Genomic DNA, 22,992 nt, shown 5'->3' with positions numbered 1-22,992 from the left:
CAGCACCGAGGGCGTCTTGGCCGCTGTGCAGGGTTCAAAGGTCGCATCCGTGCACCCGGCTTGACCGCTGCAGGAAGGTCAGAGGTCACCGGGCCTGCAGGGACCAGTCACAGAGGTCAAAGGTCACCAGGCGCCACCTGCTGCGGGGGGCCACGTGCCCCCCTCCCGCCCAAGCCACGTGCCCCCTCCGCCCAAGGACCGCGACCCAGCCAGGCCCCTGGGGGCTGGGTTAACAACGTGCAGAGCAGGAAGAAATCCCCATGCACCAGCAGCAGCCCCCTAACCTTGGGCAAGGCGGTGTTGACATTGAGTCTGCGCATGCGCACCAGAACCTCCTCGCTCGCTCTGTCCCCTTCCCTCTGCCCCGCCCGTGCCTTTCCACGGTGCGCATGCGTGCCTTCCTTCCTGCCTCCCAGGCTGCGCGTGCGCACCGGCAATCTCGCTCGGCTCTCCCCTCACTCCCTCCCTCTCCCGGAAAGCCCGCGCGGCTGATTCGAAAACCCGGCTCGCGCTCCTGCTCCTGCCCTGGCTCCGGCCCAACCCACTCCAACGGGCGTTTCCAACCGCCGCCTCAGCGGCAGAGTTCGAAATAGGGGCGTGGCCAGGGTCTAGCCAATCAGGCGTCGAGCCCTTCCTTTCGCTTTCTCTCCCCTTCCCCCTCCCATCGGGGATGCGGGGGGGCGGGGACGCGCTTGAAGGGAAAAGGCGGGAAAAGGGGACTGAGGAGAGACTCTGAGTGGGGATAGGGACAGGTGAGCAGGGAGCTGGGTCCCTGAGGTGAGAGTCCCCCGGAACCTGCCATGAGCCCCCCAGTACCGGCCCCCATAGAGAAGCCACAACTGTGGTCATGCCAACCCCCCAGTGTCAGAGAGACATGAGGGGGCAACAGCTGAGGTCATGCCAACCCAACCCCCCCATGTTAGAGAGAGCTTAGGGGGGTGTAGTTGGGGTCACGCCAACCCCCCAATGTCAGAGAGAGCTATGGGGGGCACAGCAAGGGTCATGCCAACCCCACAGTGTCAGAGAGACATGAGGGGGGCATGCCAACCCCCCAGTGTCAGAGAGAGCTGAGGGGGGCACAGCAAGGGTCATGCCAACCCCGCAGTGTCAGAGAGACATGAGGGGAGCACAGCTGGGGTCACGCCAACCCCCCAATGTTGGAGAGAGCAGGGGGGGCACAGCCGAAGTCACGCCACCTATGTCAGAGAGAGCTGAGGGGGGCACCGTGAGGGTCATGCCAATCCCCCAGTGTGAGAGAACTGAGGGGGGTACAGCCGAAGTCACGCCAACACAACCCCCCTATGTCAGAGAGAGCTGAGGGCAGTACAGTGGGGGTCACGCCAACCCCTCAATGTTAGATAGAGCTGAGGGGGGGCACAGTTGGGGTCCCGCCAACCTCCCAATGTCAGAGAGAGTTGAGGGGGGCACAATCAGGGTCACGCCAACCCCCCGAATATCAGAGAGAGCTGGGTGGTGATAGGGGGCAAAGCCGGGGTCATGCCAACCCCTCTAACATCAAAGAGAGCAGGGCTGGGAATTGAAAGGGTACATAGGGCATAGCTGGCATCGTGCCAGCACTGCCACTGTCAGAGATTTGGGTTGGGATGTGACGGGTGCTGGGGTGATGGCAACCCCCTCGCATCAGATGGTACACCTGTTTGTGAGGGAAAGCAGGATGTGATGGGGGCACAACTGGGATCACACCAATCCTGCCTCTGCCAGAGACACGCTAACCCCACAGCAGCCAGGGGTGGGTCAGAGAGCAGAGCCAGGGTTACACCAACCCCACCACGATCAGGAAGAGCCTAGAAGTTAGAGGGTCAGAAGCAGGGCTGGGGTCTCACCCCCCTCATAGCAGCAAAGGAGATCAAGGGTGGTAGCAGGCAATGCTGGGATCATGCTAACCCTGGTGCAGTCAGGGACAGGTCAGAGGGCACAACTGGGGTGATGCCATTGCAGTCCCAGTCAGCAATAACAAGGTCATTGGAGTCAAAGGAGAGGTGGGGATCACACCAACCCTGCCTTGTTTAGGTGCAGCAGGGTAGGGGGGGCTCAGATGGCAAAGACAGGGCCATGCCAAGCCTGCAGCTGTCAGGAATGATGGCAACGTGAGAGGCCGGAGGGAAAAGCCAGGATTATTCCCACCAGAGGGTCACGTAAACCCCATCCTCACCGTGGTCAGGGACAGCAGGAATCTGAGGGAGTCAGCGTGGTGTCAGCCCTGTCATGTTCCTGGATACTCACCTGGGAGGAGGTCCCTGGGCTGGGGAGGATCAGACAGCAGAACTGGGGTCTTGCCAACCCCAGTTCAGGCAAACTCTGGCATGGTCTGAGATAGTGGGATGGGTCAGCACAGAGCCAGGGTCCATGAGCCCCGCCACAACCAGAGTTACCTGGCTGCCAGGGGTCAAAGGGCAGAATCAGGGTCAAATCCATCCCCTGTGACTCACAGATACCTGGCTGGGGGGGCTTAGAGGGTAAAGTGAATGTCATACTTACTCCACCAAGTACTCTGGAATGCCTCCTGCCAAATCCTCTGCAGCCAGGCAGGGTTAGTCAGAAGTATTAGAGGGATGAGCCGGGCTTACATGAACTCCATGGAGGTAAATTAGGGGCATCCCGCTGAAAATAGGACAGGGGAGCATTATTAGGGTTCAGCCGTTGCCCCTTTTTCCTGTGTGACTGAGGGAACTAAAGATCACCTAGCAATGGGAACACTAGACACCTCTCCTTTCTGTCTATCACCACTTCTAATCTCTTGTCTGTTGCCTTGCATCCTGAAGATCAATCTTCACCCCGAGGCAGGTGAGAAGACAGCAGGATGAGGAGGGTGAGCTTGAGTCCGCAGGAGCAATCGGAGAACAACGTGGTCCAGTTCCTGAGGCAACCTCGGACCATTGCTAGGATCCTAGCTGGGGTGAGAGAAACCAAGAGAAAAACCCCACCTCCAAGCCCCGGGGGTGGAGATTTAGCCTCACAACCAACACTGGCTTAACCCTTGACAAAATATGCCCTAATAATTATGAACATGTATATGATAGTAGCGGTCAAAAGGCCCCAAGGAGGATTTGGTCCCATTGTGCTCGGTGCTGTCCAAACTCAGAGTCCTAGAGAGCTTGCAAACCGAAGTCCTCCATTCCCAGGGCAGGGATGGACACAACAGACCCCTACCTACATCCCCCTCTCATGGTGTTTCCAATTCTGTATGAAACCGGGGCTTTTGAAAATATAAAGCACCCCAAAGTAATAAATGTTTTCAAACCTCAGAGTTCACTCAAGCTTTGGGGAAGACGCCCAATCTCTTCATATTTCAACCAAGCCAGGCCTGCCCATCTGTCTACGTAAAAGGGGTGGTCCCACTGGACTGGATCTCAGGTGTCCTGGGTTCTATTCCCAGATCTGCCACTGGCCTGCTGGGTGACCCTGTCCCCCACTCTGTGCCTCAGTTTCCCCATCTGTGAAATGGAGATAATAATACTGACTTCCTTTGTAAAATGCTTTGATATTGATTGATGAAAAGTACTAGCTAGAAGCTGCTCATCACTTTCTTTCACTGTTCATTGACTAGCAATTGATTCCTCCAGTCACATTAATTTTTGCTTGGTGGCTGGGATGCAAGTATGGTGACAAGTGCTCAGGTCCTGCAATCATTATTATCAGTGTTCATTATATCACAGAGATGCCTCAAGGCCCCAGAACACATTATAAGCTTTTTGGAGTAGGGATTGCTTAAAATAGACAGGCAGGACTACAGCCCCCATTTCGTAGAGTGGGACACAGGTATGAGGACACACAGAGCCTAGACTTGAACTCAGATCTATTGAGTCACAGTCTGTTGCCCTACCCCAAGAACATCCTCTCATGAGAGCAAAGCTTATTCTTTTTTGCTACAGCAGAGTGGGAGGCCAGTGTTCAGGCACCCCCAACAACTCCTGAGCTACAAACAGAAAAGGTGTCCAAGGATTTCTCTGCCCAAGCTGATAATCTTTTATCAGAGCCCAGTGCTGCGAGGCGCTGAGCAACCTCAGCAACTGTTGAAGTAGATTGGAGTCACAGAATCATAGAAATTCAGGTCTGGAAGGGACCTCGAGAGGTCACCTAGTCCAGCTCCCTGCACTGAGGCAGGACCAAGTAAACCTAGACCATCCCTGACAGGTGTTTGTCCAATCTAGATGATTATGATGGACCCTTCTGGCCTTATAGTCTATGAGTCTATAATCTGTTCTTAAAAACCTGTAATGACAGGGATTCCACAGCCTCCTTTGGAAACCAATTCCACAGCTTAACTTCCCTTAGAGTTAGAACATTTTTCCTAATATCTAACCTAAATCTCCCTTGCTGCAGATTAAGCCGATTACTTCTTCCCTACCTTCAGTAGACACGGAGAACAGCTGATCACAGCCCTCTTTATAACAGCCCTTAAGGTATTTACAGGCTGTTCTCAGGTTCCCCCTCAGGCTTCTTTTCTCTAGACTAAACATGCCTAGTTTTGTAACCTTTCCTCCTAGGTCAGGTTTCCTAAATCTTTGATCATTTTTGTTCCTCTTTATTATTTGTATTGTGGTGGTGCCTAAGAGTCCCAGTCACAGAGCAGGACCCCTCTGGCGCTAGGTGCTGTACAAACACAGGACAAACAGACAATGCTTGCTCCAGAGAGCTTGACTGCTCACCACTTCATTTTAGGTTTCAGAGTAGCAGCCGTGTTAGTCTGTATCTGCAAAAAGAACAGGAGTACTTGTGGCACCTTAGAGACTAACAAATTTATTTGAGCATAAGCTTTCGTGGGCTACAGCCTACTTCATCGGATGCATGTAGTGGAAAATACAGTAGGAAGATATATATATACACAGAGAACATGAAACAATGGGTGTTACTATACACACTATAAGGAGTTAAGGTGAGCTTTTATCAGCAGGAGAGAAAAAAACTGTTTGTAGTGGTAATGAAAATGGCCCATTTCCAGCAATCGACAAGGAGATATGAGGAACTTTGCGCGGGGGGGGGGGGGGGGAATAAGCATGGGGAAATAGTTTTACCTTGTGTAATGGCCCATCCACTCCCAGTCTTTGTTCAAGCCTAATTTAATGGAGTCCAATTTGCAAATTAATTCCAATTCAGCAGTCTCTCATTGGAGTCTGTTTTTGAAGTTTTTTTGTTGTAATATTGCGACTTTTAGGTCTGTAATCGAGTGGCCAGGGAGATTGAAGTGTTCTCCAACTGGTTTTTGAATGTTATAATTCTTGACGTCTGATTTGTGTCCATTTATTCTTTTACATAGAGACTGTCCGGTTTGGCCAATGCACATGGCAGAGGGGCATTGCTGGCACATGATGACATATATCACATTGGTAGATGTGCAGGTGAACGAGCCTCTGATAGTGTGGCTGATGTGATTAGGTCCTATGACAGTATCCCCTGAATAGATATGTGGACAGAGTTGGCAACGGGCTATTACAGAATCACACAGTTTGGGATTGGGGACCCATTGTGGTGGGTGCTGAACAAATAGAGACAGTCCCTGCCTCAAAGATATTACAGTCTAAAAGAGGAGCTGGCAGGACAATCATATTACCCACCAGTCGCCACAGCCCTACACAATCCCAGCAGTGTGTCTGTCTACCTGTGGTTAACTCTTTCCCTTTTTGCCACCCCAGCTCTTCTCGCTTATCATATTTGCCACCCTGGTGACCGACGGCTACCAGAACTTGACAGCTTCATCCCAGCTGCGCTGCGTGCTGAATGACAATAGGGTGGCCTGCGGCTATGCCATCACAGCCGGGGTCCTGGCCTTCCTGCAATCCTTCCTCTTCCTGGCCTTCGACGCTTATGACAACATCATCATTAGCCACAAGGTCAAATCTGTCATCCTGAGTCTGGACCTGACCTTCTCCAGTAAGTGATTACTCCTCCAAATCCAAAAGTCCCTCTATGGGGTTGATCAACAACAGCTCAGCATAGCACAGCAGCAAGCCCCTCTTCACTCACGCACTTTCAACCTTTTCCACTTTGGCCAGAGCCAAAGGGCTACAAATCTTGGCATTGAGACATCTTTGCTGCTGTCCCACTTCCCAGCTGGACTGGATCAGACCCATTGGTCTGCCAGTACCACATCAGATCAACTGTCTATTAAGCATGGTATCCTCTCTGCAGACATTTTCAATCAGAAAAGCAGCCTGTTTAAGGCAAGTACCCCCGCCACCAGGTCTGAGCAGAGGCGCGGTATCCCTAGCTCACCTGATCAGGCTAACGATCCGTCTAGTCTGCTGCATCTGCCCACAGTCTGCCTGCTGCACTGGATCACACCAATAGTCCCTAGCTAGTGTTTTTCATCAGTAGACCTCAAAGTGCTTCACAAAGGGAGGTAAATATCATCATCTGCATTTTACAGATGGGGAAACTGAGGCAATGAAGTGACTTACCCATGGCTGAGACAGGAATTGAACCCAGGTCTCCTGAATTCCACCTCAGGGGAGTCCAGTGATCCATCTAGCTTGGTATTCTGTCTCCTTCTAATGTCTCAGAGGAAGGCAAAACACCTCTTTAATACACCCACCAATTTTCCAGTGATGTTCATCAGAGATAAAAATGCCCCCCAGCTCCTCAGGCAGCTTATCCCCTGGAGCAGTAGGTGTCATTGAGTTTCCCATTCACTTGGTTGTACAATAACCACTGGAGAGCATTTTATGATATTTTTCAGCTGCTTTATTCTTTGAAATGCAGCCCCATTATCTCAGTCACATGTGGAGGTTTGCCTCAGACAAATGGGAAGGGGAACATTCACCCTGAGCTTTTGCATGGACCTTTGACAGCTCCGTTCCCACCTCACCATAACTCCCCAACACACCTGTTTGCATTGCCCATAATCCTGCTCCCTGTCTTTCCAGTCATCTGGTCGTGCATATGGTTCGTTGGCTTCTGTTTCCTGGCCAATCAATGGAACAGGTCTGCTCACCACTACCTGCTGGGAAGCAGCTCAGCCCGCGCCAGCATTGCCTTTGCTTTCTTCTCCATCCCCTGCTGGGTAAGAAATTCTCACTTCTCTTTCTCGACTCCAGTCCTTTCCAGAGCGAATACACCCCGTTGATCTAGCAATCATAGCAGAGCCCCTGTTGCGCTGCCTTGTAAAAGGAATGTTTCACTACTGGGCAGGAAAGAAAGGAGATTTCCCCTCTTAACTGAGACAGAATTGGCCCTTTCTGGGAAATAGCACTAACTTAAGAATGAAAGTGGTATAGGGGTGCTACTGTGATTCCTGTCTATTTCTTTCTTCCTGCATTAGAGGGCTCCTCCTTCTCATCACTTAACATGGTTGTAGCACTTTACATTTCCAAAGCAATTAACCCTTTTAACACACTCTGGAGGTAAGCAGGTATATGGGGAAACAGAGGCACAGAGCCAGCTGTGGTAAGAAGCCAAGCGCGCCTGGCTCCTTTGCTGGCAGCACCCATTAGTCCACACAGGTTCTACCCACAGCTGTGACTTCCCATCCTGATGACAGGAATCCTTGGCTTGTTTCATACCAAGACACCACCCCCTTCATATTTTGCCAGTTCACCCTTCTTCACGCCTGCCTTGAGAGGTGCCAAAAAGAAAGCCTGATGCCTTTGTCTTTAAGGGGAGCAGCAGCTGCTGAGCGCCTCTTGGGATCAGGCCCTTAACAGACCACCCGCAAATGGGTGACTCATACTTTCCTCAACGGGCTGCGGACCTAGTCACTCGCTCTCAGGAGGGGCCTTCTCACAAGATCTGTTACGGACCTTCCCTGTCTCTCTCACTCATGCACAGGCACCAAATGAATTGAATGATTCAAGATTCAGCTAGTATTCCAGATCAGGAAGTGGGGGATTCCAATGCCAGAAGGGGGAGCCCTCATCAGGAAGGGCTGAACTGACCAGTTTACAAACTGAGGGCCAGATCCTTAGCTGGAGTAAATCAGTTGTTACTCCAGTGAAGTCAACAGAGCTATATGGATTTACACTGCCCGGGGAACTATCCCTGGAAGTCATTCTGAGGGCCTGTCTTCACTGCAAAGTTAATCTGAGTGTTGCCACTAACTTGAGTCCCATACACACAACAGCCCTTGAGTGTGGGGTGGTGTTCCTGGCCCAAGAGGGGGCATAGGCTAAAACTCTAGGAAGCACAGCTCATCAGCTGCTAACACAACCTCTTTCCAGTGTAGAGGCAGGCTAGCTCCGCTCAAGTGCTGCTACCCCCCTTTGCCCAGAAAGGACAGACAAGTTCTCCTGTAATTCACTGGGAAAGAATAGAGAGCGGCTCAGTTTACTGCAGTGCTCAGAACCGCCAGATGTGCCCCCCGAGGTCCTTGCACCGCACATGCGCCAATGCGGACACAGCTGGTAGTTGAGTTGTAATTTGAGTGTAGCTAACCTGAGTTAACTCTGCAGTGAGGCCATTCCCTAAGCCTAAATGGAGATGTTCGGACTAAGAATGACATGTGTGTGACAGGTCTCCCCATCTCTGCCTTGCAGGTGTACCTGGGCTACCGAGCCCTGAGGGGCCTGTGGGTTGAGCCCCCCATTCCCTACAAAAAGTCCTTGGACGAAGGCGCTGTGGCCCTGACCACGCTCTCTTCTGTCACCACCACCTCCATCTCCAACAGCATGGAGTATCATAGCCCCACCGAAGGCAGAAGAGCCAGCTCCACCCCCTTCCCGCAGACTCCAAGGGGAAACCGGCTCACTTTCCTGAATGACAATTAGAGATCTATTTTTTTCAACCTGCAGTAAATAAAGAGAGGCTTTGGCTTTCTCAACCAGAACCTGAGTGGCTTAATTCAAATCATAAGGCAAGAGGGAAGGAGACTTGAGACACAGAGAAGCAGTGTTGAAATGAAAGCCAATAACCACGGGTGTCAAACTCATTTGATGCAAAGGGACAAATTCCGCGTATAGTTCTGGCCCTAAATACAGGGCTCCATTCCCCCGCCACCCCGCTGATACCAATTGGAAGTTTGCAAAGATCGAGGATAGAATGTGTCTAAATTAGTTACTGTTCTTTGTCACATTTGGTGACACTAAAGTGAGAAAGATATACCCAACTCCTTAGAGGTCAGTGGCATTTCTGCACTCTTCCTTTCCCCCATCCTCCTTATCTTTGTGGCTCTGCTGTTCTTTCTGCCGCATTTCCTTCCCTGCACCAGCTGCTTCTGCTAAAAGGACCAGCAGCAACACAGTTACATTGACAATGTCGCAGCATTTGAATCAACATGTCAACAAGGTGCAGGAGCAAGGAGTTCATGCATCTCCAAGCTGTTGTTTCAGGCTGCCTGCAGACTCAAGTAGGCAACGCTGCTTTGGTTTAACCCAAGGGTGAAAGTAGTTACAGGGACTTACCGGTACAGGGCTGGGCTGGGGCTGGCCCCCGGAAGGGGCGTGGCCTCAGGCGGAAGGGGCAGGGTGGGGGGTCAGAGCCAGCCCCGGCCCACCTCATACCGGTAAGTCCCTGTAGCTGTTCCCTTTGCCCCCCCCCCACCCCCCCCAGCACTTTAAGGGTCCTTTGCGCGGCAGTGCTTTAATGTTGCTGTGCCCCCCCAAACCGTCAGGGCCGCTGATGCGGGAGGGGCGCAGCAGTGTTAAAGCGCTGCTGCGGCAAAGGACCGTTCTTAAAGCAGCGCTTTAACGTCCCTGCCTCTTTTGCCTCCCCTGTCGGGGGCCCTGCCAGTACGGACCCTACCAGCAGGGCCGCTGACTGGGAGGAAGGGGCAGGGACATTAAAGCGCTGCCGTGGCAGCACTTTAATGTGGGGTGAATACAGGCCGGTACGGGTTCTTACCGGTACGCCATACCGGCCAACTTTCACCCCTGGTTTAACCTCAGTTCCCAGGGGAAGGTTTTCTTCACAACCAGGAGCGCTGGAAACTTACTTTTAAAAAAATGGGTAAAGCTGAGATTTTGCATCATCTGAATGTGGCATAGGGGCTGTAAGTTCATTTGAAACCCCTGGAACAGGACTTACTTTGAGCTGAGCAGAAGTAAGTGATTCCCAAAGAACTCAGAATTACCGCTGGACAGAAAATGGTTTCTATTGCCACAAACAATTTCCACTTTTTGGCAGGAAAAAATAAATCAAAACCTGAAATCTTCAGTTCAAATATGCTGCTGCGGTGTCTCATGGAATTTGTAGTTTGGGTGCCATTCTGCTCCATAAGATAGGCTCCCTGGTTGGATTCCATCTCCCATGATGTATGATCGTCTCTCCTCTCACTGAAGGGAGGTGGTGCATCATGGGAAATGAAACTCAGCTGGGAAGCCCAGCCCATAGAGGAGACCGGAAATATTGAGGCACCCAAACTACAATTCCCATAAGGCACTGCAACAGCATATCCATAAGAACTGCCATAGTGGGTCAGACCAATGGTCCATCTAGCCCAGTATCTTGTCTCTGACATTGGCCAGTACCAGAGCTTCAGGGGGAATGTACAGCACAGGACAATTTTGGAGAGATGCAGGCCTGTCTTCTCATCCCGCATTCTGGCAGCCAGAGCTTTCAGGTCGCCTGAAACATAATGTTGCGTCCCTGATCATCTTGGCTAATAGCCAGTGATGGACCTATCCTCCATGAACTTATCAAATTCTTTTTTGAAACCAGTTATACCTTTGGCCATCACAACATCCCATGGTAATGAGTTCCACAGGTTAACTGGGTGTTGTGTAAAAAATCAAATCAAAATATTTCAGGTTTGAGGCATTCATTTTTGGATGAAAATTCAAAATTACCTGTGGAAAAAACAGACCCTTTTTAAACAAAAATTCCTTTAATCAAAACCCCACTTTTCCATGAAAAAAAAAAAAAATGTTCCAATGAAAAACATTCAATGGCACACACAGCAACACCATGTTTAGGACAGGAAGCGATGGGGAGCCCTGTATCCAATCGAAACTGCCAGAATAACAGAGGGGAGACAAAGAGGTGACCACACACAGGACAGGAAAACAAAGCAGGTTTCTCTTTTATTGATTTTTTTTCCAAAAAAAGGCACTAAGTTGATTAAAAAAAAAAAAATTTGTTTTCTTCTGTTTATTTAAAGTGAACAAGGAATTAACCATCAATTATGTACACAACAAGGAGATTTACAGAGTTTAGTGTGTTGCACCCTCTTTGCCAATAAAAAAAAGGAATAAACAGAGACAGATTCAATTCCCACCTCAAAATGAAAAAAAATGGATTTTTATCAAAAGGAACCAGAGGCTATTTCAATGCCTTCCCTGTGGTGTGAAATAACACCCCCACCCTATGTCTCGAAAACAGCACCCCAAAAAAACCTGGCCTCCATCCGAGCAGACATTGGTGAAACCACGCCGCAGGCACCAAAGACCTCAGCGAGCCTGTCTGGCTACACAACCGGGGAATCAGCCAAGAGGGAAGAGAGGAGCCCATTTAAAACGTCCCCGGCTGTTTATAAAAATAAGGGAAGAGGGAGAAAAAGAAGAGAAAGGGCAGGGGAGATGGGGTTGGGTGTTTTCAAAAGGCAAAAAACTACAAACTCTCAAACCCAGAGATCCGTCTCGACCAAAAAAGGCCTGTCGACTGTTTCCTCCCAAATCCCCACGGTCTCTCGCTCGAGTGGCTAACAGTTCCAGGTGACAGTAAATACAGGAGAGCTCAGCTCGACTTGTGGCTGGTTCAGTTGGTCAAAAAACAAAAAAAGAGTCAGAAACGGTATGTGTCTGTCGTCTGCATGTGAACAGGCTTCCTCCTAGGGGCTGACGGAGGGCAGCGGGAGCAGGATGCCACTATGCTGGCAAACTCAGCTTCTTCCCCTTTAGAACTGTGGGAGGAAGGATTTCAGCGTTTCTTACACCTTTGGTCTCAAGGCATTTTACACCTTCACCCACCACCCAGCTCCTTCTAGGGTGGGGTGTGATAGCTGGTCACAAAGGACTTGCTGACCCAGAGGGGACATGCAGCCACCTGTGGGTGAGGTGCAACAGCTCCTTGTACAAGGAGCCCTTTCTCAGCACTGAGATGCAGCCACCTCTGGGGTGGGGGCATGGCAGCTATTTAGCAGCACACAGCCATGCTAGAAAAGTATGACAAACGAGAACAGAGACCAAATGCCAAGTCCTGAATTTTAGGCACTCAAACAAGGGCCTGATTCACAGAGGGGCTGAACACACTCAGCTCCCATCGACCCTGGAGCACCTGGTCCCTCTGACAAAATCCAGCCTCTTCCCTGAAGTGGATTTTGATGCCTAATTTTAGGCAGCAGCATTTGACAGGGTTGGCTGGCACGGTGGGCTGGCATAGCAGGGGCGACAGGGCCATGGGATAAAATTGCCACTGTACAGGGATTTGCCAGTCCGACTCCCCCAATAAAGTCCCACAGAGCCTTTAAATGACCACACCACAGATCCCCGCTGAATTACCAGTGTTAGCCCCAGAAGCACAGGTCATTCGGCCCCAGCTCCTCACACATGCCCACCCTGGGAGGTGGGTGAGCACGGCTCAGTTTCCAGAAGTGCTAACTGGGGTATAGCGAGGGGAAGCAACTTGTTTTCTCCCCAGACCACACAGCGAATCAGTGACAGAGCCAAAATAGAACCCAGAAGTCCTCACTTCCAGCTGCCCCCCTGTAACCACTAGACCCCACTCCCCTCCAAGTGGAAGGACAGAACCTAGCAGTTCTGGCTCCCAGCCCCCCCTGCTCAAACCCACGAGACCCCACTGCCCTCCTAGAGCTGGGGATAGACCCAAGAGTCCTGGCTCCGAGCCCCCCCGCTCTAACCGCTAGACACCACTCCTCTCCCAGAGCTGGGGAGAGACCAGAGGAGTCCTGCTCCCAGCCCTCCAGCTCTGACCACTAGATCCCTATCCCTAATCTCCGCACGCACCTTTTGTGATGTAGAGGTAGAAGAAGTCGCAGTAGAGGATGGTCTGCACCAGCCCGGCCACGATGGCGATCAGGTCAAAAAAGCCCTCCTGCTGGTAGCGCCAGATCCAGTTGAAGAGGTAGAGGGTGCGGTAGATGCCCAGGGCGAAGAGATAGTGGCTGGTGATGGTCTCCGCCTCGCCCGTCTTGCTCACCATGAACAGCTGCGGCAGGATGGCCACCGACTCCAGGTAGATGGAGAACGTCCAGAGGATCTTAGGACCCACGCAGCGACGGGGAGAGAACCGGTTAGAGCTCGCGCAGGAGTCCGTGGGATCCCCCCGCGCCAGGCTCTAGGCGGGGAGATGCCCTCCCTCCCTGCCCGCCCCCAGAGTAACCAAGCCCCGCCCAAACAGCCTGGCGGTACCCCCGCCGGGGGCATGGGGCCGCCGTTACCTCCAGCGGGGTGAAGTCGTGGTTCACCAGGAAGGCCAGCACAGCCGTGGGCACCACAAGGAACTCCACCCGGAAGGTGTCGTGGTTCCCGTCGTATGTGGCCTTGAACTTGCTGTAGATCAGCCACACCGTGGCGTAGGAGCAGGCGATGTACACGACCTGGAGACAAGAGGCGGAGCTGGGTGGGAGCCCAATCCTTCCCCGCTGGTTATCCCGGACGGCGGGGGAGCAGCCGCGGAGAGGAGCCCGCCATAGGCACTGCACAAACCCAGCACAACGAGGTAGCCCCCACCCCAAGGTGCAATGACATGGGTTGTATGCCTCTAGTGCAGACAGGGACCCTTCACCCAGCGCTGAGATGTGGCCCCTCTGGGGTGGGGGGTGGACGCTGGTTATATGGGGTCGCTTCGCCTGGCACTGGGACGCGGCCCCTATGGGCTGGGGCGTGGGGACTGGCTATATGGGGACCCTTAGCCCGGGGCTGGAATGCAGCCCCTCTGGGCTGGGGCATGGGGACTGGCTATACGGGTACCCTTCGCTGATACATGGTCCCTCTGGGGTGGGCGCGGGGGCTGGTTATACAGGGACCCTTTGCCTGGCGCTCAGATACAGCCCCCCTTGGATGGGGCACGGGGGCTGGTTATACAGGGACCCCTCGCCCGGTGTTGAGACGTGGCCCCTCTGGGGTGGGACTGATTATACAGGGACCCCTCGCCCAGTGTTGAGACGCGGCTCCTCTGGGGTGGAACGTGGGCGATTCTTACATGGGGCCCCCTCACCAGTGCTGAGACGCAGCTGTGGGGGCTGGTTATACAGGGACCCCCTGACTGAGACATGGCCCCTCTATGGTAGGGTGCGGGGGCTGGTTTTATGGGGACCCCTCACCCGGCACAGAGACAAAGAACCAAGCATCCAACTGAAACCCAGGGGAAGGCGGGCGGGAGCTGATGAGGGGTGTGTGCGAGGGGGTCGGAGAGGGCCTGGGGGGCAGATGGCAAGAGGGGGGCTGGGGAGCCCCCAGGCACGGTGATCAGGCCTTACCTTCATGGAGGTGTTGTAGAAGGAGATGAAGTTGGTGACCAGGTCCAGGTAGCGGGTTGTGAACACGACAGCAAAGAGAATCTGGCTCTTCCCAGAGATCCCTGCCCGGGGGGCGAGAGATGAAGTGGGGGTCAGGGGGCTGTGGGTCGGGAGTGAGGAGCACCTGCAGAGCTGGGTGGGGGGAGCCCAGGGCTGGGCCAGCAGGGGGGGGTGGGGGGGCTGCATGTTGGGAGTGAGGAGCACCAGCCATTCCGGGCCTATTCTATCCAGGGCCTTTCCTATCTGCCCTGCCCGTAGATCGCTCTGCAGTCCAGGGGAAGCTGCTGACGCCAGCCTGGGGCTGCCCCACACATACCAGGCCTCTGGCTTCACCCCATCGCAGCCCCCTGCAGTGTGTGTGTGCCTGGGGGTCTGTGCCCCATACAGATGTTCCTAACAGAGAGGATGGGGGTCGGGGGGGGGGGGGCAGCAGGAGTGTAATTTGTGGGATCTCTGACCCCCCTCTCACCCAGCTTCCATATCACCACCCTCCTCCCCTTCCCCACAAATCAACCCCCCCCCAAAAGCCATTGGGGGTGGAATGACCCAATCATTGGGGCTTTAGATACCCCCTTTCCCCAGCCTCCAACACCCCCCAGAGGAGGGGACATAACCCCTCAAGCTTCCCCCAAAGGCAGCTCTTCAAGTGGGGAACCCCATTTCCTCCCATCCCCCAAGTCCTCCACCTTCCAGAACTCCATGCCCCTCAAAAAGGAGCCCCCCAAAACCCAGCCGAGGCTATTCCCACCCCACCTCAAAAATACACGAGTGGGGGGGGTGCACTGAACCCCGCAAATCAAAGGGCCCATCCCCCCTTCACGAGGGGTGTCCGCTCCCCAATATGAAGTTTAATTATCCCCCAAATCTCTCCCCCAATTAGTTCTCCAAATAAGTCAATTCCAAGTCCGATCTCAAAAGGGGGGGGTCTGTTTGTGGGGTGAGGAGGCCCCCAATTTACTTATACACCTCCGTGCTCCCACTATAGTTTAGGGGCTACCTTGCTCCCCCAGAGTCCCCTCCACTTCCCAGCTCCCCCCCCCAATCAAGGAGCCCCCCCCCCTCTATTTTGGCTTTATCGCACACTCACCCCCCAAATTTGCAAACCTGAGGGATGACCAGGCCGCCGAAGGATGGGCGGGCTGGGGAGCCCAGGCGCCCCCACAATGCCCCCCAAAGCCCAGTGACGGAGGGGTGCGCTGGGGGCCATGCACCCCAATAACTTCCCGTTGTTACATGGGAGGCGGAGAACCACCCTGCTCCGGGCAAGGGGCTGGGCTGAGCCAGCGAGGACCCCTCCAAAGAGATCCCGGGGCAGTTTCCCAGGGGAGACCCGGAGGGGTAGTTTGGGGGTGCAGAGCAGGGGTAATGGGGGGCCTCCTTACCCGCACAGGACCTCGTCTTCCAGATCTTCATCAGCAGGATGATAATAGCCAGGAGGTGGGAAATGTCCCCCAGGAATCGGAAGATGTTCATGGCGGCTCGGGGAGGGGGCGCCGAGGGGGCTTTGGGGGGGCTGGCTGGCGAGATGGGGGAGGGGCGCCCCTTGCTGTCTGGGAAGGGCCCGGCTGGAGTGTGTGTGGGGCTGAGGAAACAAGGCCCGAGCAGGAGGAGGAAGGAGGAGCAAAGAAAATCCCCTCCCCCCCGCGGGGCTGGGCTGAGAGCGGGGAGAGAGATGACAACGTGTCCTGCCCCTCCCGGAGCCGGGGGGAGAACCCAGGAGTCCTGCCTCCCCCACTCCCCTGTTCTTCTAACCACTAGACCCCACCCCCCTCCTGGAGCTGGGAGGAGAACCCAGGAGTCCCGGCTCCCAGGCCCCACAGCCCTGCTTCAGGAAACCAAGCTGAATGCCACTCCACAGCTCCCCAAATTTGCTGTCATCCAACTTGCCCCTCTCTTTGCAACAATCCTCCCCCTGCCGGCCCCATAGAGGATATCCAGAGTAAATGGGTCTTTGGGAGGTCGTCCCCCCCCCTCTGCTCTCAGCTCAGGGACACCCCTCATGCCTGCCCCCCAAATCTCAACCCAACCAAATACACAGTGATGTCACCTTGACAAGCACCGCTGGCCCCGATGCCCCAGGGGGGCGCTAGGGGGACGCTGGGCTGCAGGGAGCGGGGCGGGGGCTCAGCAGGGGGCGCTGTCCCTCATTGTCTATGCGGGCCTCAATGCCCTAAGGCAACGCTAGGAGGCGCTGTGCTTTTGGAATTGCCACGTTTCTGATAAGATGAGCATATCGGAGTCAGGACTCCCGGGTTCTATCCCAGCTCTGGGAGGGGAGAGGAGTCCAGTGGTTACACGGTGGGGGGCTGGGAGCCAGGACTCCTGGGTTCTCTCCCTGGCTCTGGGAGGAGAGTGAGGGCTGGTGGTTAGAGCAAAGAGGGCTGTGAATTAGCTCTGTGGTTCTCCCATCCATATGGGGGGGGGGTATAACGTCTCCCTCTCTCCCCCAGGTTGCCCCAAGGGAATGGGCTCATGCTGTATGGGCATCTAGCCCCCACCCCCAAACAACCCCCCAGGTACAGCCCAGCTGGGCTTTGCCCATCCCCTGGAGCCGGAGGGTTGAGCCCAGAGATCAGAGCCTGGGGGGAAGGTGTTTCTGCCAGGCTGAGGTGGAGCATCTGTCAGGGGGCATAGCTAACGGGGGGTGGGGTGATTTGGGGGTCCCCCCCCAGGCTCCAGCTTCGTTGGATGCCCAGCACACAGGCTTGTGCCACCCACAGCTCTCCATGCTGTGCCTTGCAGGAGAGCCGGGTCGGCAGTGCCCAGCCATGGGCAGAAGCCGGGTGGAGGAGTGCGAGCTGCCAGGTCACCATGCCCTGCTTGCAGCTGATGCAGGGAGCAGCTGGGAGGGATGTGCCTGCCAGGGCTGGATAGAGATGGTGGAGAAATTATGCTAAACCCCTGCTCTACCCACTAGACCACACTCCCCTTCCAGCTCCCCTGCTCTTACTCTCCACATGCCTTTTCCAGGGACCCCTTGCCCAGCGCTGAGACGTGGGCCGTCTGGAATGGGGCATCGGGTCTGTTTGTACAGGGACTGCTTACCCAGGGCTAAGATGCGAGCCCTCTGAAGTGGGGTGCAGGGGCTGGTTATATGCAGAGGCTGGTTATACAGGCAGGGCTGCCCAGAGGATTCAGGGGGCCTGGGGCAAAGCAATTTTGGGGGCCCCTTCCATAAAAAAAAGTTGCAATACTATAGAATACTATATTCTCGTGGGGGCCCCTGTGGGGCCCGGGGAAAATTGCCCCACTTGCCCCCACCTCTGGGTGGCCCTGTATAGAGGGACCCCTTACCCAGGGCTGAGATGCGGCCCCTCTGGGGTGGGGCACTGGGGCTGTGTAACAGCCACACAGAACGTTTAGGGCAGGAAGAGAAAGAGAATCCTGCATCAGATGCAGGCTCCAGCGGGGGATATAGGGAGGGCTACGCTGAGTCCCTCAGATTGTGGCATGGACCAGGGTCCGCTAAGGGAAAAAGGCCCTGTGGCCCATCCATGATTCTCAGTTAATGTAGGTTTCAGAGTAGCAGCCGTGTTAGTCTGTATCCGCAAAAATAACAGGAGTACTTGTGGCACCTTAGAGACTAACAAATTTATTAGAGCATAAGCTTTCGTGGGCTACAACCCACTTCTTCGGATGCATCCGAAGAAGTGGGTTGTAGCCCACGAAAGCTTATGCTCTAATAAATTTGTTAGTCTCTAAGGTGCCACAAGTACTCCTGTTATTTTTTCAGTTAATGTAGTCGAGCCCCTTCTGGCCAGCAGGGGGCAGCGCCAGCTCAGGAACCGGCCTAGCCAGCCTTGGTGTGCTACCCAGCCAGCCGGCCCTGGGCAAACTCCAGCCACTGGTGTGTGCAGACACAGAGGGGTCGCTTCTGCCCCACTACATGGGGACAGAACCCCGGCATCCTGCCTCCCAACCCCGCATGTGCTGGGGCAGACAGAGCCAGGCAGCAGAATATAGACAGGCCATGGGCCAGGTTTTCCCAGCTCTAGCCACTAGGCCCCACTCCCCTCCCAGGGATAGAACCCAGGCATCCTGGCTCCCAACCCCACACTCTAACCACGAGGCCCCACTCCCCTCCCAGAGCCAGAGATAGAACCCAGATGCCCTGGCTCCCAGCCCCCCTCCCCCAACCACTAGGCCGCACTCCCCTCCCAGAGCCAGAGATAGAACCCAGACGCCCTGGCTCCCAGCCTCCCCCCCCCACTCTAACCACGAGGCCCCACTCCCCTCCCAGAGCCAGAGATAGAACCCAGACACCCTGGCTCCCAGCCTCCCCCCCCACACACTCTAACCACTAGGCCCCACTCCCCTCCCAGAGCCAGAGATAGAACCCAGATGCCCTGGCTCCCAGCCCCCCTCCCCCAACCACTAGGCCCCACTCCCCTCCCAGAGCAAGGGATAGAACCCAGGCGTCCTGGCTCCCAGCCCCCCCCCTTCTAACCACTAGGCCGCACTCCCCTCCCAGAGCCAGGGATTGAAGCCAAGCATCCTGGCTCTCAGCACTTTCCTCATAAGCTCATCTGTCCCCATGGGCTGCCCGGCAGCTGGGGGCCCTGGAGGCAGTGCCCTGGGCTGGGGGTGGGGGGAGTGATAGAGGAGAGGGGTGCAGCTGTTTATTGCCTCTGGCTAGAAAAGTGGGGAGGCAGCTGGTGCTGTGGGGGAGCCGGCGTGGGCGGGTGCTATTCCCCTCACGCTGCCAGGGTCGAGCAGCTGGCGCTCTGCAACAGTCATGCTCCCCTGTTTGCTAACTACGCTGGTTAATTGCTTTCCGATCCACATGAGGGGAATGGTAAGCAGGACAGCCAGCCTGCTGGGGGGTGGGGGGGAACCAGGACTCCTGGGTTCTCTCCCTGGCTCTGGGAGGGGAGTGGGGACTAGTGGTTAGAGCAGTGGGGGCTGGGAGCCAGGATTCCTGGGGGCTTGTGAGAGGAAATTCATTGAGGTTTCTAAAAGGCCTCGGGTAGGCACTTAGAAAAGGCTAAAGATAGATTAATAACTCCAGTTATAGCTTTTATAAAATGCAGCTGCCTCTGGGGTGGGATGCAGGGGCTATTTATACAGGGACCCCTCGCCCAGCTCTGGAACGTGGCCACGTCTGGGGTGTGGCGCGGGGGCTGGGTATACGGGGCTCCTCGCCTGGCACTGAGATGCGGCCCCTCTGGGGTTGAGTGCAGGGACTGGTTATATGGGGACCCTTCACGCCGTACTGAGATGCGGCCCTTCTGGGGTGAGGCGTTGGACATGGAGGCTGTGTAACAGCTCACGGGAACATCTGGGGCAGGAGATGAAGTTTCCCGTTGAAATGTCAGGAGAATTATGGCACCACTTTTGGAGTGAAAAAGCCAAGGGACGGGGCACTTGGCACCGCCAGTAATAATACAGGGCCCCCAGGCCTGGGCAAGCAGCGGGTCGAGAGTGAGGGGCACCGGCGGAGCTGCATGTGGGATGAGTTCCCCTCCCGCACTGTTCCTGGTGCCTAATGAAGGGGGTTTAGGGAGATGATTAAGGGGGCCATGGAACAACAGGAATTTCAGGGGCCAACTGCAGGGCACCAGCGGCTCAGCACCACCTCCCCGCTTGAGGGAGGGTCAGATCAGCCCCCCCTCCCTGGAGCATCCCAGCTGCCCTAGGCCCTTTCCCGCTCAATCTCCTTCACCCCAGCCCTCCCAGAGCCAGGGAGAGAACCCAGGAGTCCTGGCTCCCAGCCCCCTCTGCTCTAACCACTAGACCCCACTCCCCTGCCAGAGCAGGGCTGGGACTGATCGGCTGTCTCCTCACACCCAGCTGACGCTCTGCCGTTACATTTTCTATCGGCCGTGTCTATTTTTTCCTCCTTTCTTCCTCCTTCCCTTGTTCTCTGCAGAGAGCCCAAGCGTCACGAATGGGGGACGGGGCCTTTGTTCCTGTGAGCCACCTTGCTCCCCGCTGCTCCTAACCAGCCCCAGTCGCAATCCGCCACGGCTTCCATCGTCGTGCCTGCTCCAGCGGGGCGTGGGGACTGGCCGGACAGCACCGAGAGAGAAGACAGCTGGACTGAGGTGCTAGGGGGGTACTGGGCAGGGGGTCAGCAGGGGGCGCTCTCCTCTGCCAGTCATTGCAGACGCCGGTGCTCCAGGGCCCGGCTGTGCTGCAGGGAGCATGTTCTTCTCCCCTGGAGGTGCTGCCCCAGGGCTAGGCATCTCCCCAGCTTATCCCACATGGGTGAATCTTTCTGTAAGCACCTACCCCATAGGGGCCCCTACGTTCTGCCCCCCTGGCTTTGGGGTGAAACCTGGTGCAAATTTACCCCTCTACAGGCCTGTGAGCTTCTGAGCCCCCCCAGAACAACCCAGCCCCCCATAGCACAGCCCCCTTTTGGTTCAGGGCTCTCTGCCAGCCAGGGGAGTGCCCCCCTTTTTAGCACAACAGCCTCTAGGTTCAGCCCTGACTGCAAGGGGAAGATATCCCAGCCACACACCCCTTAGAGGTCACCCCTTTAACCAACCACTTCCCATCTGGTCTCTCCTCCACCCTCCTAATTTCCTGGGCCCTACTTAGCTTGTAGAGACCAGCTGGTATCACAACTCGGGGTGCTATAGGGGCAAATTGGCATCTGGCTTCTCTGGACATGGGGGAGGGAGGGGAGTGTGGAACTTTGTGTATCTCTCACACACACCCCTCGGAGACATACATCCCTTGCACACACATACGCACCCCCCCCTCTGCTACATACACCCCTTGGACACACATACACAAAAAAACATACCCCTCTACTACATACACACATGCACACACACCCCTCTGTCACACAACCTCACACACCCCTCTGCTACATACACCCCTTGGACACACACACACACACACACACCTCTGACACATACACCCTCACACACCCCTGTGCCACATACACCCTTTGGAGACACACACACACACCTACCTCTACTACATACACACATGCACACACACCCCTCTGTCACACAACCTCACGCACCCCTCTGCTACATACACCCCTTGGGGACACACACACACACCCCTCTGCTGCATACACCCCTTGGGGACACACCCACCCACCCACACACAGCCCTCTGCTACATACACCCCTTGGGGACACCCACACCCACACACCCACCTCTGCTACATACACCCCTTGGGGACACACACACACACACACACACACACACACCCCTCTGCTACATACACCCTTTGGACACCCCCTGCCCCTCACCTGCTTACCTTCTCTCATTGCCTTGCTCTGATGGGGGGACGGGACCCCAGACAGCAGGGCTGGGTGGGTTGAGATTTGGGAGATGTGGGGGGGGGGGCAAAGGGATATCTATCTCTTCCCCCAGCCTCCCCCCTTTCTGCTCCAAGCTCTCCCCTCCCACTGCGCTCCATCCCTCTCCCTTCACAGCCCCCCTTTCACTACAGGGGTGATTCCTGCCCCCCCACACCCCTTCCTCCGGCGGTGGCTGGCTTGGGGGGCCCCCTCCGCTTCAGGCAGCCACGGCCCGCAGCGCCGGGCTCCAACCTGCGCTCGCCTGGCTGGGCGGCGATGGGCTGTGAATGTTAATGACCCTGGCGCTGTGTGTGTGAGTGTGAGTGTGTGTCCCAGGCGGTGTGTGTGTGTACGCGCCAACCGGGGCGGGTGTAGCTCTGCGTTAGAGGAGTCAAACCACCCGCTCCCCCCCGTCCCCACTGCGCGCTCCCCGGGCGCACGGAGAAAGGTGACCCAAGGGGAAGGGGAAAAAACCAGCCAAGCGGTGTCCGGGCGAGCAGGGAGGAGACACGGGCCGGCGGATCGGCCATTCTGGAAGGAGGAGAGGAGAGGGGCCCTCCCCGGCCCCCCTGCCGGAGAAACTGGGGCGGGGGGGGGGGGAGGATCGGGGCTCCCGGTGCCCGGAGCCGAAGCAGACGCGTTTGGCATCGCGCTAACTTCGGATGCAACATGTGTAGCGGCTGCCGGGCGGCGGAGCTGGGGCTGCTGCAACCTTGAGGAGGGACAGACGGGGGGCGGCGGGGGGGCGATGTCGCCTCCTGGGAGCTTTCCCCGCGGGGGGGTTTAGCCTGGGTTTTCTCCAGGCAGGACAAAGTGGGGAGGGGGGGAGGGAATCCGCCGCTGCCCGGGTTGCGGAGCGGGTGTCGCTCCGGATTTTGCACGGCTCCGGCTCTGCTGCAGAGGTTTCTGAGCTCCCAGCCCTGCTGTGCAACGGAGGTGTCATGAAAAGGTAAGAGGCTTCCCCCTTCCTCCTGGGCTAGGCTGGGACACACTCACACCCCCAGACAGACTCCCTGACACACACACACACACACACACACACAACCTGACAAACACACACAACCTGACAAACACACACACACACTGACCCTGACACACACACACACTGACCCTGACACACACACAGACACACAAACACCCTGACACAGACACACAAACACCCTCACACACACACACACACTGACACTCTGACACACACACAGGCACCCTGACACACACAAACATCCTGACACACACACACAGACACTCTGACACACAGACAGGCACCCTGACACACAGAGACACATAAATAGACACCCTGACCCTGACACAGACACAAACACTCTGACACACAGACACATATCAAAACACAGAGACATCCTGACAG

General features: G+C 55.6%; 2 protein-coding genes across 2 annotated transcripts; one reads left to right on the top strand and one right to left on the bottom strand.

Annotated features, from left to right (window-relative positions):
- The first annotated feature begins 2,821 nt into the window (after positions 1-2,821).
- Positions 2,822-8,720, top strand: SYNGR4 (synaptogyrin 4). The gene is made up of 4 exons (XM_065421064.1): positions 2,822-2,917; positions 5,655-5,892; positions 6,885-7,021; positions 8,490-8,720. Exons 1-4 carry the CDS (start codon positions 2,822-2,824, stop codon positions 8,718-8,720), a joined length of 702 nt encoding a protein of 233 aa, XP_065277136.1.
- A 2,953-nt stretch (positions 8,721-11,673) lies between these two features.
- On the bottom strand, positions 11,674-15,981 carry KDELR1 (KDEL endoplasmic reticulum protein retention receptor 1). Its single transcript, XM_065420767.1, has 5 exons — positions 15,748-15,981; positions 14,327-14,427; positions 13,286-13,444; positions 12,852-13,104; positions 11,674-11,788 (listed from the first exon to the last, which is right to left on the bottom strand). Exons 1-5 carry the CDS (start codon positions 15,836-15,838, stop codon positions 11,754-11,756), a joined length of 639 nt encoding a protein of 212 aa, XP_065276839.1. The 5' UTR covers positions 15,839-15,981; the 3' UTR covers positions 11,674-11,753.
- Between the last annotated feature and the right edge of the window lie 7,011 nt (positions 15,982-22,992).

Source organism: Emys orbicularis, chromosome 21 (assembly GCF_028017835.1).
Source record: "Emys orbicularis isolate rEmyOrb1 chromosome 21, rEmyOrb1.hap1, whole genome shotgun sequence".
Taxonomy (NCBI): domain Eukaryota; kingdom Metazoa; phylum Chordata; order Testudines; family Emydidae; genus Emys; species Emys orbicularis.
This window is presented reverse-complemented; position numbering and strand designations above follow the sequence as displayed.

Excerpts from the sequence above, each read along its gene's own strand:
- SYNGR4 (XM_065421064.1), top strand. The coding sequence starts at position 2,822 with ATGAGGAGGGTGAGCTTGAGTCCGCAGGAGCAATCGGAGAACAACGTG. Across the intron at positions 2,918-5,654 it reads TTGCTAGGATCCTAGCTGGG|CTCTTCTCGCTTATCATATT; the intron begins GTGAGAGAAACC and ends TTGCCACCCCAG. Across the intron at positions 5,893-6,884 it reads TCTGGACCTGACCTTCTCCA|TCATCTGGTCGTGCATATGG; the intron begins GTAAGTGATTAC and ends CTGTCTTTCCAG.
- KDELR1 (XM_065420767.1), bottom strand. The coding sequence starts at position 15,838 with ATGAACATCTTCCGATTCCTGGGGGACATTTCCCACCTCCTGGCTATT. Across the intron at positions 14,428-15,747 it reads GAAGACGAGGTCCTGTGCGG|GGATCTCTGGGAAGAGCCAG; the intron begins GTAAGGAGGCCC and ends CCCCCCGGGCAG. Across the intron at positions 13,105-13,285 it reads ACGACTTCACCCCGCTGGAG|ATCCTCTGGACGTTCTCCAT; the intron begins GTAACGGCGGCC and ends GTGGGTCCTAAG.